Below are 12,561 nucleotides of genomic sequence, written 5' to 3' on the forward strand. Positions count from 1 at the left end.
AGAAGATATGACAATTAGTAGCAAAATCCAATTTAATTAGCAATATCAAAATGAAAGCCAAACTTGTTTACAGCTTTAGTGATGAGTCAAAAACTTCTTACACCTAAGTTATATTATTCAAAGCTCGCACGAATGATCTGCAATACCTACGTGTGATATTACATATAAAAAGAAAGACAAATTTGTCTATTATTTTATATGCTTTGAGATGTGATATTTTAAAACATTTTAATTTATAGAATTTATTTGTATTAGAATATGTATCAGTAACATGAACAATTTGTAAATAGAAATGGCATTACTCTATAAAAATAAAAAGACTCAAACTCAAAAGACATAACGACGGACACACTATACCGGCCAACCAATTAACCTGTACGCCTAACTAGATAGAAAAGCCTTACTTCTTTGTATACAAAACCGAATATAAAAGCACCATTTCCTCGCATTATAATATATAGTCAAGTGATTTCCGTAATCCAATCCAACATCAATACCATGGATCATCATCCAATATCCGAAGACCCCAAAACCCCGCTTCTCCATCTCCACGATCAAATCCAACGGTCGCAGAGCTTCCATTCATCCTTGAAATCCATTCTAACACTCGAGAACTTCTTCATCCTCCTCGGACCTCTTCTGTGCACCATCATATGCCTCTGTGTGAAGCTAGATGGCCCGGTGGCCAGCCGGAACATGTTGGCGGTGCTGGTATGGGTGTTTGCTTGGTGGCTCACGGAGGCCGTGCCGATGCCAGTTACCTCATTGTCCCCTCTCTTCCTCTTCCCGCTCTTCGGAATTGCCTCTGCAGATGATGTTGCCCACTATTACATGAACGATGTTATTGCCCTTGTTCTTGGAAGCTTTATTTTGGCTCTCGCCGTTGAGCATTATAACATACCCAAAAGATTCGCCTTGAATGTGAGTCCTCTTTTCGTTGCAGTTTTCTCATATTACCTCATTCATGTGATATATGTTCACAAAATATTATTGTCACCAACAAAGCAAACATAAATATATTTTCAATAATATTGATACGTGTCACAACTTGAGATTTGGATGCTTGAGTTTCCGAATCCTACTACGGTGAGAGCTGCATTGTGCCCGAATCCTAGCTCATACTATCTGCTTAGGGTTTTCAAAATAATTTATTTTTTGGATTCAAGCGATATTAGTGAAGGAGAATCAAAATTTGAACTTCAGGTACATGAATAATTTATGATAATGCTAAATAGATCATCTATTTAAACTAAATTTTGAAAACTATATCGTGTGGTTGTTGATGATTGAGATAAATTTTTCAATGTGCCGGAAATTCGGTTTGGTACACTAAGGGGGTGTATCAATTGAGAATTTGAGAGACTAATGGATTTATAAATTCATGGATTTTTATGGAGTTTAATTGATTTGTAGAGATTCCATATTAAATTTGGATTTAATTCCCTCAAAATCTCATGGGAAGATGACACACCCCGCCTAAGGATTGGCACGATGGAGTCGGGTCCGGGAAGTGGTCCCGCTCAGGCCGGGATGTGACAAGAGATGTGATATTTGTGGATGCTTAAAATACACTACGAAATCTCTCCAATTCCCGCTAATTCCTCAACTTTCTCAAATTCTTTAAAATCAATTTCTAATTGAATACACTTGGAATGTTATAAACTTCTTTAAAATCCTAACTGAATACACTCGGATTTCTAAGGATTTTAATAAACTATCTTAAAATTCTAATTGAAGACACCTTGAATTTTAGAGAATAACTGAAAATCCTGATTGAATACCCCTAGATTCATTAAAATAATTAAATTCTCTTAAAATCCTAATTGAATACCCCCGGCTAAATGTCATAATAAAATTTGTTAGAGTTTCTTTTTTCAAGTTTCTAACAAATTGTATTATTATACTTGATTTGACGGGCGGTGTTTGCGGCATACTAAAAAATCTCTCGATGATTGAATTACTACTTAAATATTGATTAACGTATTTATTTTCTAGAATAGTATTATGCTCACCTCAATGTCTTATTTTTCTACCCACCTTATATTTACACTCATCATAAAAAAACAAAACACACATAAACTCTTTTCCCACCCACCATTATTCCCAAAATAACCCTATATATTGCTTCTTCCAATTTTCCTTGCTTTAAACAAATATACCCTATAACTCCAACTCCAAATATCCAGAGGGGGCGTTGAGAAGGTGCGAAAGGTGCAGTTGCACAGGGCCCCAAAATTTTTGTCACCTAATATTTATATGTAATAATATTCTATATTTAAAATTGCTTTTGTTATGAAATAATGTTCTATATTCAAAAATTGATTTTGTTAGCACGTTAAAATCTCATCTTACACTCCTTATAAGAGTAATTTTTTTTCTTTCTAAATACAAAAATTTAAAGTACAATAAGATATTTAAAGTGTCAATAATACACCATAAAAGACGATATTTTTTCAATATTATTATATAATAATGTTACATATTCAAGTGAAACTTTAAAGTTAGAGTTTTTTAAGTTCATTTTCTTCTTTGGTTGTTTAAGATTGAACTGCTTTTGATTATTTAGTGAATATTATATTTGTAACTCCTTTTACGTATTATTAATGACATTTTTAAACTTTGCAATTAGTGAGTGATAAACTTTGTTTTGATTTAAGTGATTGTTTTCTAGCTTCAATACATTGTCTTACATTTTTTAAGACTTATCTTAAGGAGGGGCACTTTTATAAATTTCGCACAGGGCCCCCAAAATCTCAGAGATAGCCCTGTGCAAAATTTTTTTCTTACATTTGATTTTTTGTGGAGGATGAGGTTGGGGAGGGTGGTGGTTATGAGGTTCTTCAAGTTTTTTTTTTCCTTACTTTTCGTTTTTATGTTAAAATAAGCTTTAAGTCCAGCTGTATAATAATTGTGTATGTGTTAAATTTTGGGTGGAAGTTATGTATGTGGTAATACTGTATTACCACTCAGATCCTTTTTGTGACATCCCACATCGCCCAGGGGAGTGATCCTTATATGTATATTCTCATCTCTACCTAGCACGAGGCCTTTTGGGAGCTCATTGGCTTCGGGTTCTGTAGGAACTCCGAAGTTAAGTGAGTAGTGCGCGAGAGCATTTCCAGGATGGGTGACCCATCTCGAAGTTCTCGTGTGAGTTCCCAAAAAAAAAATCGTGAGGGCGTGATCGAGGCCCAAAACGGACAATATCGTTCTACGGTGAAGTCGAGCCCGGAATGTGGTGGGGGCCGAGCCCGGGATGTGACAATTTGGTATCAGAGCCTAACCCTGGCCGTGGTGTGCCTACGAGGACGTCAGGCCCCTAAGGGGGGTGGATTGTGACATCCCACGTCGCCTAGGGGAGTGATCCTTATATGTATATTCTCATCTTTACCTAGCACGAAGCTTTTTGGGAGCTCACTGGCTTCGGGTTCTGTAGGAACTCCGAAGTTAAGCGAGTAGCGCGTGAGAGTATTCCCAGGATGGGTGACCCATCGGGAAGTTCTCATGTGAGTTCCCAAAAACAAAACCGTAAGGGCATGGTCGGGGCCCAAAGCGGATAATATCGTGCTACGGTGGAGTCGAGCCTGGGATGTGACACTTTTCCTTGGAGATCCTAGAAATTCCGTGATCGTGATCATTCATTGTACATCGTGTGGTCATAAATTATTTTAAAATTTAAAATTTAAATGAATATAAAATAGTACTTAACAAAAATTGACCACACGATGTACGATAAATGATCATGATCATGGGATCCCCAAGAAAATGATCCGACGAGGATCATTTTCCAATAATTTAGAGTAATGCTAAGGAGACTAAATTTATAGATTAAATTTTGAAAACTAAATGACATGTAAGTTTATGATTGATTTATTACTTAAGTATTGATAGACGTGCTCATTTCTATTGGTGACATATAATTTAGTTTGCTAATTTAATCTCCTTGCATTACTCAATAATTTATCCTAATTGTGGAGGTGAAGGGGGTTGGGGCAAGATATGAATGATTGGTCTTTTAAGTAAAGTGATTCCATACAAGGACAAATTTGTCAATAAAAGTACAATTTCAAAATGGGTGAAAGGATAAGACATTGGATAAGCTTAGTAACACTTATTTTTTATTAGTGACATATTTACAAATTGGATAAGTTGATTTACTTAGTATTACTAGTTAACCCTTTTTTTTCCCCCCGAACACAGATAACCCTGGTGTTCTATGGAGACCCCTTGAATCCGCCATTGATGCTGCTGGGAATATGTGGGACCGCAACATTCATCAGCATGTGGATGCACAACACGGCAACTGCCGTGATGATGATGCCCGTAGCCACCGGCATTCTCCGGCGGTTTCCGACGGGTCCCGACCAGTCCGTGGTCGTGAGCAACTTTTGCAAAGCGGTGATTCTGGGGGTGTTATACTCCATAACCATAGGAGGGATGAGCACTCTGACGGGGACCGATGTCAATCTCATATTGGTTGGAATGTGGAAGAGCTATTTCCCACAAGCAGCTCCGATCACCTTCAGCACCTGGTTCGGTTTCGCCTTCCCTTCGGCATTGTTGATGTTCTTGGCTTTGTGGGGTTTGCTTTGCTGCTTGTATTGCTCAAGGAGTTCAGGCCAGGCTCTCTCTGTTTATTTAGACAAATCCCATTTGAAGGAGGAGCTCAAATTGCTAGGTAGGATCTCTCAAACATTAGAGCAACTTACATGCAATCAGCATCAAATTGTGGTGTATCCTAAATCAATCACGCATTGTTGTGTGTGAATTTTTTGATGACTAAAACTGCTTCTAAATAAATTAGGCAAAAAAATTTCAAATGTGTCTTTGAGGGAGTAGGACTTTTAATAAAAAAATCAACTTGTTTATAATGAAAGTAGTGATATTAAAGCGTTGATGAGAAAAAATGTTTCTTACAAAAGCAATTTCGAAAAAACCACTCTTTTTTTTATAGCAATTGTTGTGGATACCCCAAATGCCATAATAAAATAGTTAACACATGGTATCACCGTATTGGTCATGTTCTTGTTTGCTTTTGGTCCAATGTTCAGTATCCAATCTTAGGCACTAGAGAACACCTTCTGTGTAATTGTATTTCCAAATCAACTTACAATTGTTGATGCGGCAACCGGCAGGTCCAATGGCTTTTGCTGAGAAGATGGTACTGGCTTTGTTTTCGGTGCGTCCCCAAGTACTCAGTTTCGCATAGTTTTTGAGTATGGATGTGTCCTCCAGTTATTATGACTAGCATTTTATGCAGATGCTGATTGTTTTGTGGATGACAAGAAGCATAACGGAGGATATTCCGGGTTGGGGAGTCCTCTTCAACGGGCATGCCGGAGATGGAACTGTCAGTGTGAGTATTGATATTTCTTCTTATGTGTTCTAACTTTAAACACGAAATAGCCTTATAAACAGACCTTTTGTTGGATCAAATTTTCAAGTGTGACTTGAAATGTTTGTAGGTTATGATTGCAACTTTTTTGTTCACAATTCCAAGCCAAAAACAAAAAGGTGAGAAGTTGATGGACTGGGAAAAATGCAAGAAGCTACCCTGGAATATCATATTGTTACTAGGTGCTGGTTTAGCTATAACTGACGGAGTTCGATCCAGTGGCCTTGCTAATATATTATCCGAAACCCTAGCTTTTTTGGAGGCAGTCCCATATGTTGCAATTGCACCTGCTGTGTGTCTCATAAGTAGTTCCATCACTGAGTTGATCATATCAAACAATGCAACAACCACGCTTATTATTCCTCTCCTAATTCAAATTGCCAAACGTATGCATGTGCATCCTCTCCTTCTGATGATTCCGGGAGGCATTGGGGCACAATTTGCTTTCTTGCTTCCTACGGCAACTCCTTCAAATACCGTAGGATTCGCCACTGGCCACATTGAGATCCAAGATATGATCAAGATTGGCTTGCCATTGAAGATTGTTGGGATTGCTGTGTTGTCCCTTTTGATGCCCACTCTTGGTATCATTCCTTTTCTCTTCATTATTTAGCTCACTTAAATTTTGATCAGTTTTCATCTTCACTAGTTCTACGTGATGTTGTAGTTCATAAGTAACTATTGAGTTTTGGCTATTGCAGGAGCTTATGTATTTAGGACAAGTGAACCAGTTCAGTGACTTGAAAGTTCAATACTGTTACGATGTCTCACAAAATCTCACGGCATAATAAAAAGCAGAACATGTTTCGTTAGCGATAATCTTATGATCCCATTCATTTGTGAGGCTATATGTGATTGTGAGATACCTATATGAATTCGAAGCACGATTTTAAATTTACATTTCATATATGATGTCCATGATGATCAACCTTATAAATATGTGTGATTATGTACATCAAATCAAATTAACTTTAAACCAAACAAATAAATAAAGTACAACTAATGCATATATATTTTTGCTTATTATACAAGATCACACCATTACATCATCTCTAATAAACTAACACTACATCCCAAGAAAATTTAAGTTTTAACAGCACACCACAATATATATCGCACACAAAGTTTAAGGCTAGAGTAACCAAGATAAATCAATGATCAGAGGCTTCCACGGAGATGGTGATTTTCTGGGCTGTTATTGATCACTATTCATGATCAATTTTTCTTTCTCCAAACTCCTTGCTCTTCAACCTCGCGGGGAAGATTTTTGAACTTTGAACAATGGCTAATCTCCATGTAGCGAAGTGCGGGCATAATTTTCCTCACAAATTCCACATAGCAAAAATTGCGTAATGCATGAAACGTATGTGTGTGTGTGTGTGTATATCGGAAGGTAAATATAAATGTAGGAGGTTCATGCATCATGAGGAATGTTTTCATGCTTCACAATCATTTCAAATATTTTACTTTATTTTAAGCGTTTATAATTGATAGAAAACAACAAAAGCTTTTGAATTTGTAAAAGATTCATCTCGGAAAACCGGAATTGCATCTCCAATGCGTTGTATCACGTTCAACACATAAAAATTAAATTGAATTAATAGCATGTAAACCAATTCAATAAAATAATAAATTAATCATAAAAGAATAATTAAAATGTAATACTCCCCTAATTAAAGATCAAACTCTCTTGTGCTGATAAGTGTTGTAGGCATAACTCTTGTGTTGATAACGTGTTGTGTTGTAGACATAATTTGCTGAACAATTATGGAGGCCAGAGAGAGAGGGGGTGCGGCATAGAGAAAGAAGAGATAAATGTGTAATTGTGAGGTGCGTGTTCTATTCTACTCCATTGTGTCTTTATTTATAGCAGCAGGGAAGGTTAATTTCTTATCACAATATGATTACAACTCTAATAGGATAATATATAGTCTAAAAGATATGGTAGAATCCCATAAGGATATCACAGATATGTTAAGATTTACACAATTACATTCCTAATCAAATAGGACCGCAACAAAAATCGAAATCTTTTCTCTTTTATCTTCTCATTTTAAACTTAAGAGTTCACAAGAGTTTATACTTTCCCCCACCCAAATTATCAAGTTTGAATCCTTTCTTTCAATAGCTTGTATTGAAAAAATAAAAAAATTCATTTGTTTCGGTCCATAATCACATGTTTTATAATAAAAATGAAAAATTATCATTTAGACATATAGAACTAATTGAAGAAAAAAACTATTTAACGCATCTTAGTTTTAGTTTTGTGTGATCACATAGTTTATCTTGTCCCGATAAAGTAAATATATCATGTCATCATTAAACAAATATAACTGGCTTTATTACAAGTATAGTTTGCTATACTTTAGTTTTAGTTTCTTCAATTAGATGTAATATCACCCATATGAGTCAAAATTTTCTCTCATGTAGCGGGTTTCATTGTAGAAACTGAATCCACAATGTTTGAATATGAGCTAAAGGTTGTTGGTTGAGATGTTAATAAGCTTTTCTAATATCAGGTTTTAGATTTTTGAATTCTGCTCGAACAAAACTAAAGTCTATTCATTTGCTTGATTCAATATAGTTTTTGTGGAAAGAAATTGAATTCTATGGCTGCTTTTTGGCATTTAAAATCACTTTCATTTTGTAATAAAGTATTTATTTCGTATGAATTGCCTGTGATGGTGGATAAATCTTCATGCCGGTCTATCTGGGGGAGCAGTATGTAGACAATCCTATGTTGTACGATGTCATTTTCTTAGTCGAAGGTTTAAATCATTTATCTTTATTTAGGCTCTTCCTACGTATGCCGTGTTAGCTGACATTACAGAATATTCAATTAGCATGGGTGATTGTATTGTTAACATAAAGGACCTCTTTAAAATTTTGATTGTGTACTGACTAATTGCAGATAGACGGTTCTATGCTCACATAATTTTCTGCTTGGTTCTACAGATACCTTCCGTGCAACATTTGATGTGGTATGATTTTCCAATTTCCCCTTTGCAACAATTTCTTTTTGGTTTTTGGAGTATGTATGATTTATTTTTAATTAGAGAAGAAAAATTAATAAAACACAAGAAGCAATTGGAAACATGGGTGCAAGTGATAAGCCAGAGTCTTTTTTTCAATTAACTATATTACTTTTGTAGTATATGCATGCGCAGGAAAAATCCAAATCGTACTACAAGATCTTAGGGCTCTGTGTTTTGTGTCAAACCAATGCATTGAGAGAATATGAGCCGTTGCGTCTGGTTTGGATATGTGTCTATGGTGGTACCCCTATTTCAAGACAATTGAGAGCGCTTGACTATGGTAACCCAATGGCTTTCTTTGTTGTTTTTCCTTAAGAGGTTATCGATTCCTTGCTTTTTTAACTGAGTTTTTGACTATCAATATTTTGCATTTCTGAGCTTCAAGGCACAAATGATTATTTGTTATTGGGTAGATGGGTTGCTAAAGGCAAGCAAGACACATAAAAATGACCATTGGGAATGAAAAGTCGCTTCTTCGGTGTATTTATACTTTTTTTAGTTGTATCATGCGAAATTAAGTATCGATTTGCTATGTGTATTTTGTTGAAGTTATGCTTTGATGAGCTTAGATTCCTAAAACATTTGATACTAAAATGACATGAATAAGCATAATGAATGGTTCGAAAGATGCTATTAATGGTTTTGCGAGTATATCGTTAGTCGTTTGGTTGTATGATTTGCTTTTGTTTTTTCTTTCAAAGCACTTTGCTCTTAATTTTTTGGGGCTGCAGCTTTCGAAGCCCTTTATGCTCAAGGTAAACAATTTTGGATTTTTCCTTTCAGCCTTCCAACAATTTTATTTTTATTTGAATATTGTGAAAGTTGTGTTTTATATGCTATGAAAGTTGAATCTGTGAATTTTTTTTTTTTTAATTCATGGTATATATTCTATTTCATAGTTTTGGATGATGTTGGATTGAAAAGCTTTTCTATAGAACTTATAGTTATTTAAAGTGTGTTATCCATTCTTACATTTACTCTCATAAATTATAACTGATTTGTTAATCTCTTACCAAAATACGCAAATTATTTTGTAAATTTGTTCTTATTCTAGCAGGAACAACAAATGCAGAAGGGAACACATATATAACCAGTGTTATTCTAGCCAAAACCTTTATTCTCACAACATTGGGTACGATTGTTATAAGTTTCAGTTCATTGTACCTAAATTGAAACAATTTACTATTATCACAAACTTTTTTATATTTTAAACATGATATTTCATGCATTTTCTAATCCCACAGCAACGCGCGGGTAGTACTTTCTAGTATCTTCTATACATCAAATACATTTCCTTGGCTCCATTTTATGACGTCCATTTCTTCATTTCTTTGACTCCAAGATATCCATCATTAGCTACTCCCTCGTTTCCTCATAGGTACCAATGTACTCGCCGGCAATCGTCCTCAAAATACCTATGCATTCCTTTACTTGCATCGTGACGGGACCAGCAAGAGACCCTAGCATGTGCCGATCGACCTAACATCCTCTAACGATGCCAACCAGTCGATGGTTGATCTGATGGTATCACAAGAGGATGTCAGGAAGGGACATGCTAGGCTCTCTTGTTCGCCTTCGCACGGTGCAAGTAAGTTCAAGGAAGGCAAAGGTTCGGTGGCGACTACTTTGGTACCTATGAGAAAACGAGGGAGGAGCTGATGATGATAACTTTCAGATTGACGAAAAATTCACAAATTCAACGCAACGGGTCAAACTTTGTAAAGTTTTAGCTATGAACCGAATAATGGGCCTCCAAATTTGTAGTGAAACGGGCCTGATTAAATTCGTGTGTTGGGCGTACAAAAGTAAAGCCCCATCTTTTTTAACCTAAATAAATTTTTTTACACAAATATCATCTGAACTATTCCGGGGGTGTGCATTTACTATCAAACAAATTTTTTTCTGAGAAGCTGCAACCAATACTTCCTTTTGAGTGCTATTTTACTTTCTTATTTGCTAGCACATTATCTCTGGCAATCCAAAACCCATAAAACCACTTTCACATGATCATAAATATATGCAGTTGACTTACCACCAAAAACTAAAGACGAATAATTGATCAGCATATAAATGTTTCTCAAATACTGTCTCTCTCAAAGTGCGAAAGAACAGACAACAATAGTCTTCGTCCGACTGATGAGAATATGAACATCTGAACCTACTAGGGACTGCATACTAGAAAACAGAGAAGGAAGCTTCCCTAGTCACTCTCATTTTCAAGCTTTTTGTGTTACTCGACCTTTCCCTCGCGGTGAATGAACAGATGAATCGAAAGATATACTCACGCGAGGAGATCATGGCTAGAGGAAATGAAAATGAGGCTGAAACTTGAAAGAAGAGAAATGAAAGAATTAAGTAGTCATTGTTGAAAATAAATTTCACATTGATGGGAGGAGGGACTTTGCATAGACTTTTATGGTAGAATCTTACATTTTCATGATATTAGAGCAGGTTATCCCACGTGTGAAGCCCAACGGCCACACGCGTTTCACGTCATCCCGTTTGTGTTTGTTCATGTGTTAGGTTTGAAATTTACCACACATGAGGGGGGCGTGTTGAGAATGAATCCCATATTGAAGAGATGAGGGACCTTGCATATGAGCTTATAAGTAAGTTGGTCTATTCATCATATTGCCAATTAATTTTATGATGTAACTCCAACTTTCTTCAGTTATTCCAAAATAAAATCAAATGTACATGGCCTCACATGAAGGATTGATGCCCTACTTATACACATGTTGACATTATTTCCTGATCTTGTGTGAGATACTTGGAGAAGAATCATCAATGCCTTGCCCAATACGTGTTTTATGTCACTTTCACCAACAAATTACGTATCATTAAGTGATATGAGTTTTGATGGTCTTATTTTCAATCCCACACGTTATCTTTCGAAATTGAGGGTAGCTAGAATAATTGATCATGTGACTTTGAACATGTAACAAGATTTGGCAAAACCAAACTTGGGGCCATGACAATACTAGCCACCAACCATTTTTAAGAAAACTAAAGGAAAAGAAGGAAAAAGGCCAAAAGAAGAGGAGGACCACACATATAATTATACCCCTACCTTAGTGATTGTGTTTGATTGGGCATTATTGCTCTTATAATGGCAATTTTGTCCTCTCGATCGATAGAAACCACAAAGTTGGATAGCTATAATGTGTGTTCCACAAGGCAGTTATGGGTTTTTATTTCTATTTTTTGTGATTGTCTCGACGTAGAGATTTTAAAACCAAAAAATATTAAACTTACTGCAAATTATAATATCATTTAAATTCCTAGATTTAGGATTGCTCCAGCTAAATCGACCTCTAAGTTGTGATTATTATTTGAGCAGTAGATTACACTGAAGTTTAGAGTCCAACTTCTATTGGTTGATATGTATTATTTTTACATGTCGTGATCGGATTATACTTATAGAAAAATAAGTACGTTAATTAGTAATAATTCAATATTCAAAATTGATAGTCATATTAACATTATCCTAAAAAAATGCTCCAAAACTACCTGTAAGCTGAATCATCAGTGAAAAAATGAATTTGGGTCTGCCATGTATACTGACAAATCATTTCAAGGTCAAGAAAATGAGAGATTTTTTAGTATGACCGTCACAAAGGATGATACATCACGTGTCATTATATAAATAATGAGATATGTGTGTCAAAAAGTTAATAACTTAAAAAATATAATTTTCTACTACTTACATAAAAACACGTAATGTATTACCTTTGTTCCCGTCACAATTAAAAATTTCTTTAAGAAAACAATATAGCACAATCGTTCAGATGATAGCCTGACTGGACCTTGCATTATTATCAAGTTCAATGGTTGTGGCAATTTGTGGTCCTTTTCTGCATACGTGGCTCTGTTTCGTGGCCTCTTTGCCCGCACTAAATTTGAATGAGAGGTAATCTATTAGAAAATGTCACACTTTGCCATGTTCTTGGATATAAATTTTGCTAACTCTTAGCGAATAAATGACAATAAGTAGCAAAGTCCAATTTAATTAGCAATACCAAAATGAAAGCCAAACTTGTTTACTACTACGTTAGTGATGAATGAGTCAAAAACTTATTACACATAAGTTATATTATTCAAAACTCGCATGAATATGATCTACAATACCTA

General features: G+C 35.5%; 1 protein-coding gene and 1 long non-coding RNA gene across 2 annotated transcripts; both read left to right on the forward strand.

Moving 5' to 3' along the window:
- The first annotated feature begins 384 nt into the window (after nucleotides 1-384).
- Nucleotides 385-6,300, forward strand: LOC137730286 (tonoplast dicarboxylate transporter-like). Its single transcript, XM_068469345.2, has 6 exons — nucleotides 385-921; nucleotides 4,201-4,678; nucleotides 5,136-5,179; nucleotides 5,261-5,356; nucleotides 5,466-5,979; nucleotides 6,097-6,300. Exons 1-6 carry the CDS (start codon nucleotides 499-501, stop codon nucleotides 6,132-6,134), a joined length of 1,593 nt encoding a protein of 530 aa, XP_068325446.2. The 5' UTR covers nucleotides 385-498; the 3' UTR covers nucleotides 6,135-6,300.
- Nucleotides 6,301-7,136: 836 nt separating this feature from the next.
- Nucleotides 7,137-10,333, forward strand: LOC148693947 (uncharacterized). Its single transcript, XR_015951914.1, has 3 exons — nucleotides 7,137-7,225; nucleotides 8,307-9,562; nucleotides 9,809-10,333. It is a non-coding gene; the product is annotated as an uncharacterized LOC148693947 (long non-coding RNA).
- Nucleotides 10,334-12,561: the final 2,228 nt, after the last annotated feature.

Source organism: Pyrus communis, chromosome 10 (assembly GCF_041283825.1).
Source record: "Pyrus communis isolate YQ-2024b chromosome 10, ASM4128382v1, whole genome shotgun sequence".
Lineage (NCBI taxonomy): Eukaryota > Viridiplantae > Streptophyta > Magnoliopsida > Rosales > Rosaceae > Pyrus > Pyrus communis.

What these genes read in the sequence shown, in the direction of transcription:
- LOC137730286 (XM_068469345.2), top strand. Translation starts at nt 499, where the DNA reads ATGGATCATCATCCAATATCCGAAGACCCCAAAACCCCGCTTCTCCAT. An exon ending in GGAGGAGCTCAAATTGCTAG is followed by an intron (nt 4,679 to 5,135) that starts GTAGGATCTCTC and finishes GGCAACCGGCAG; the next exon opens with GTCCAATGGCTTTTGCTGAG. An exon ending in CCGGAGATGGAACTGTCAGT is followed by an intron (nt 5,357 to 5,465) that starts GTGAGTATTGAT and finishes AAATGTTTGTAG; the next exon opens with GTTATGATTGCAACTTTTTT.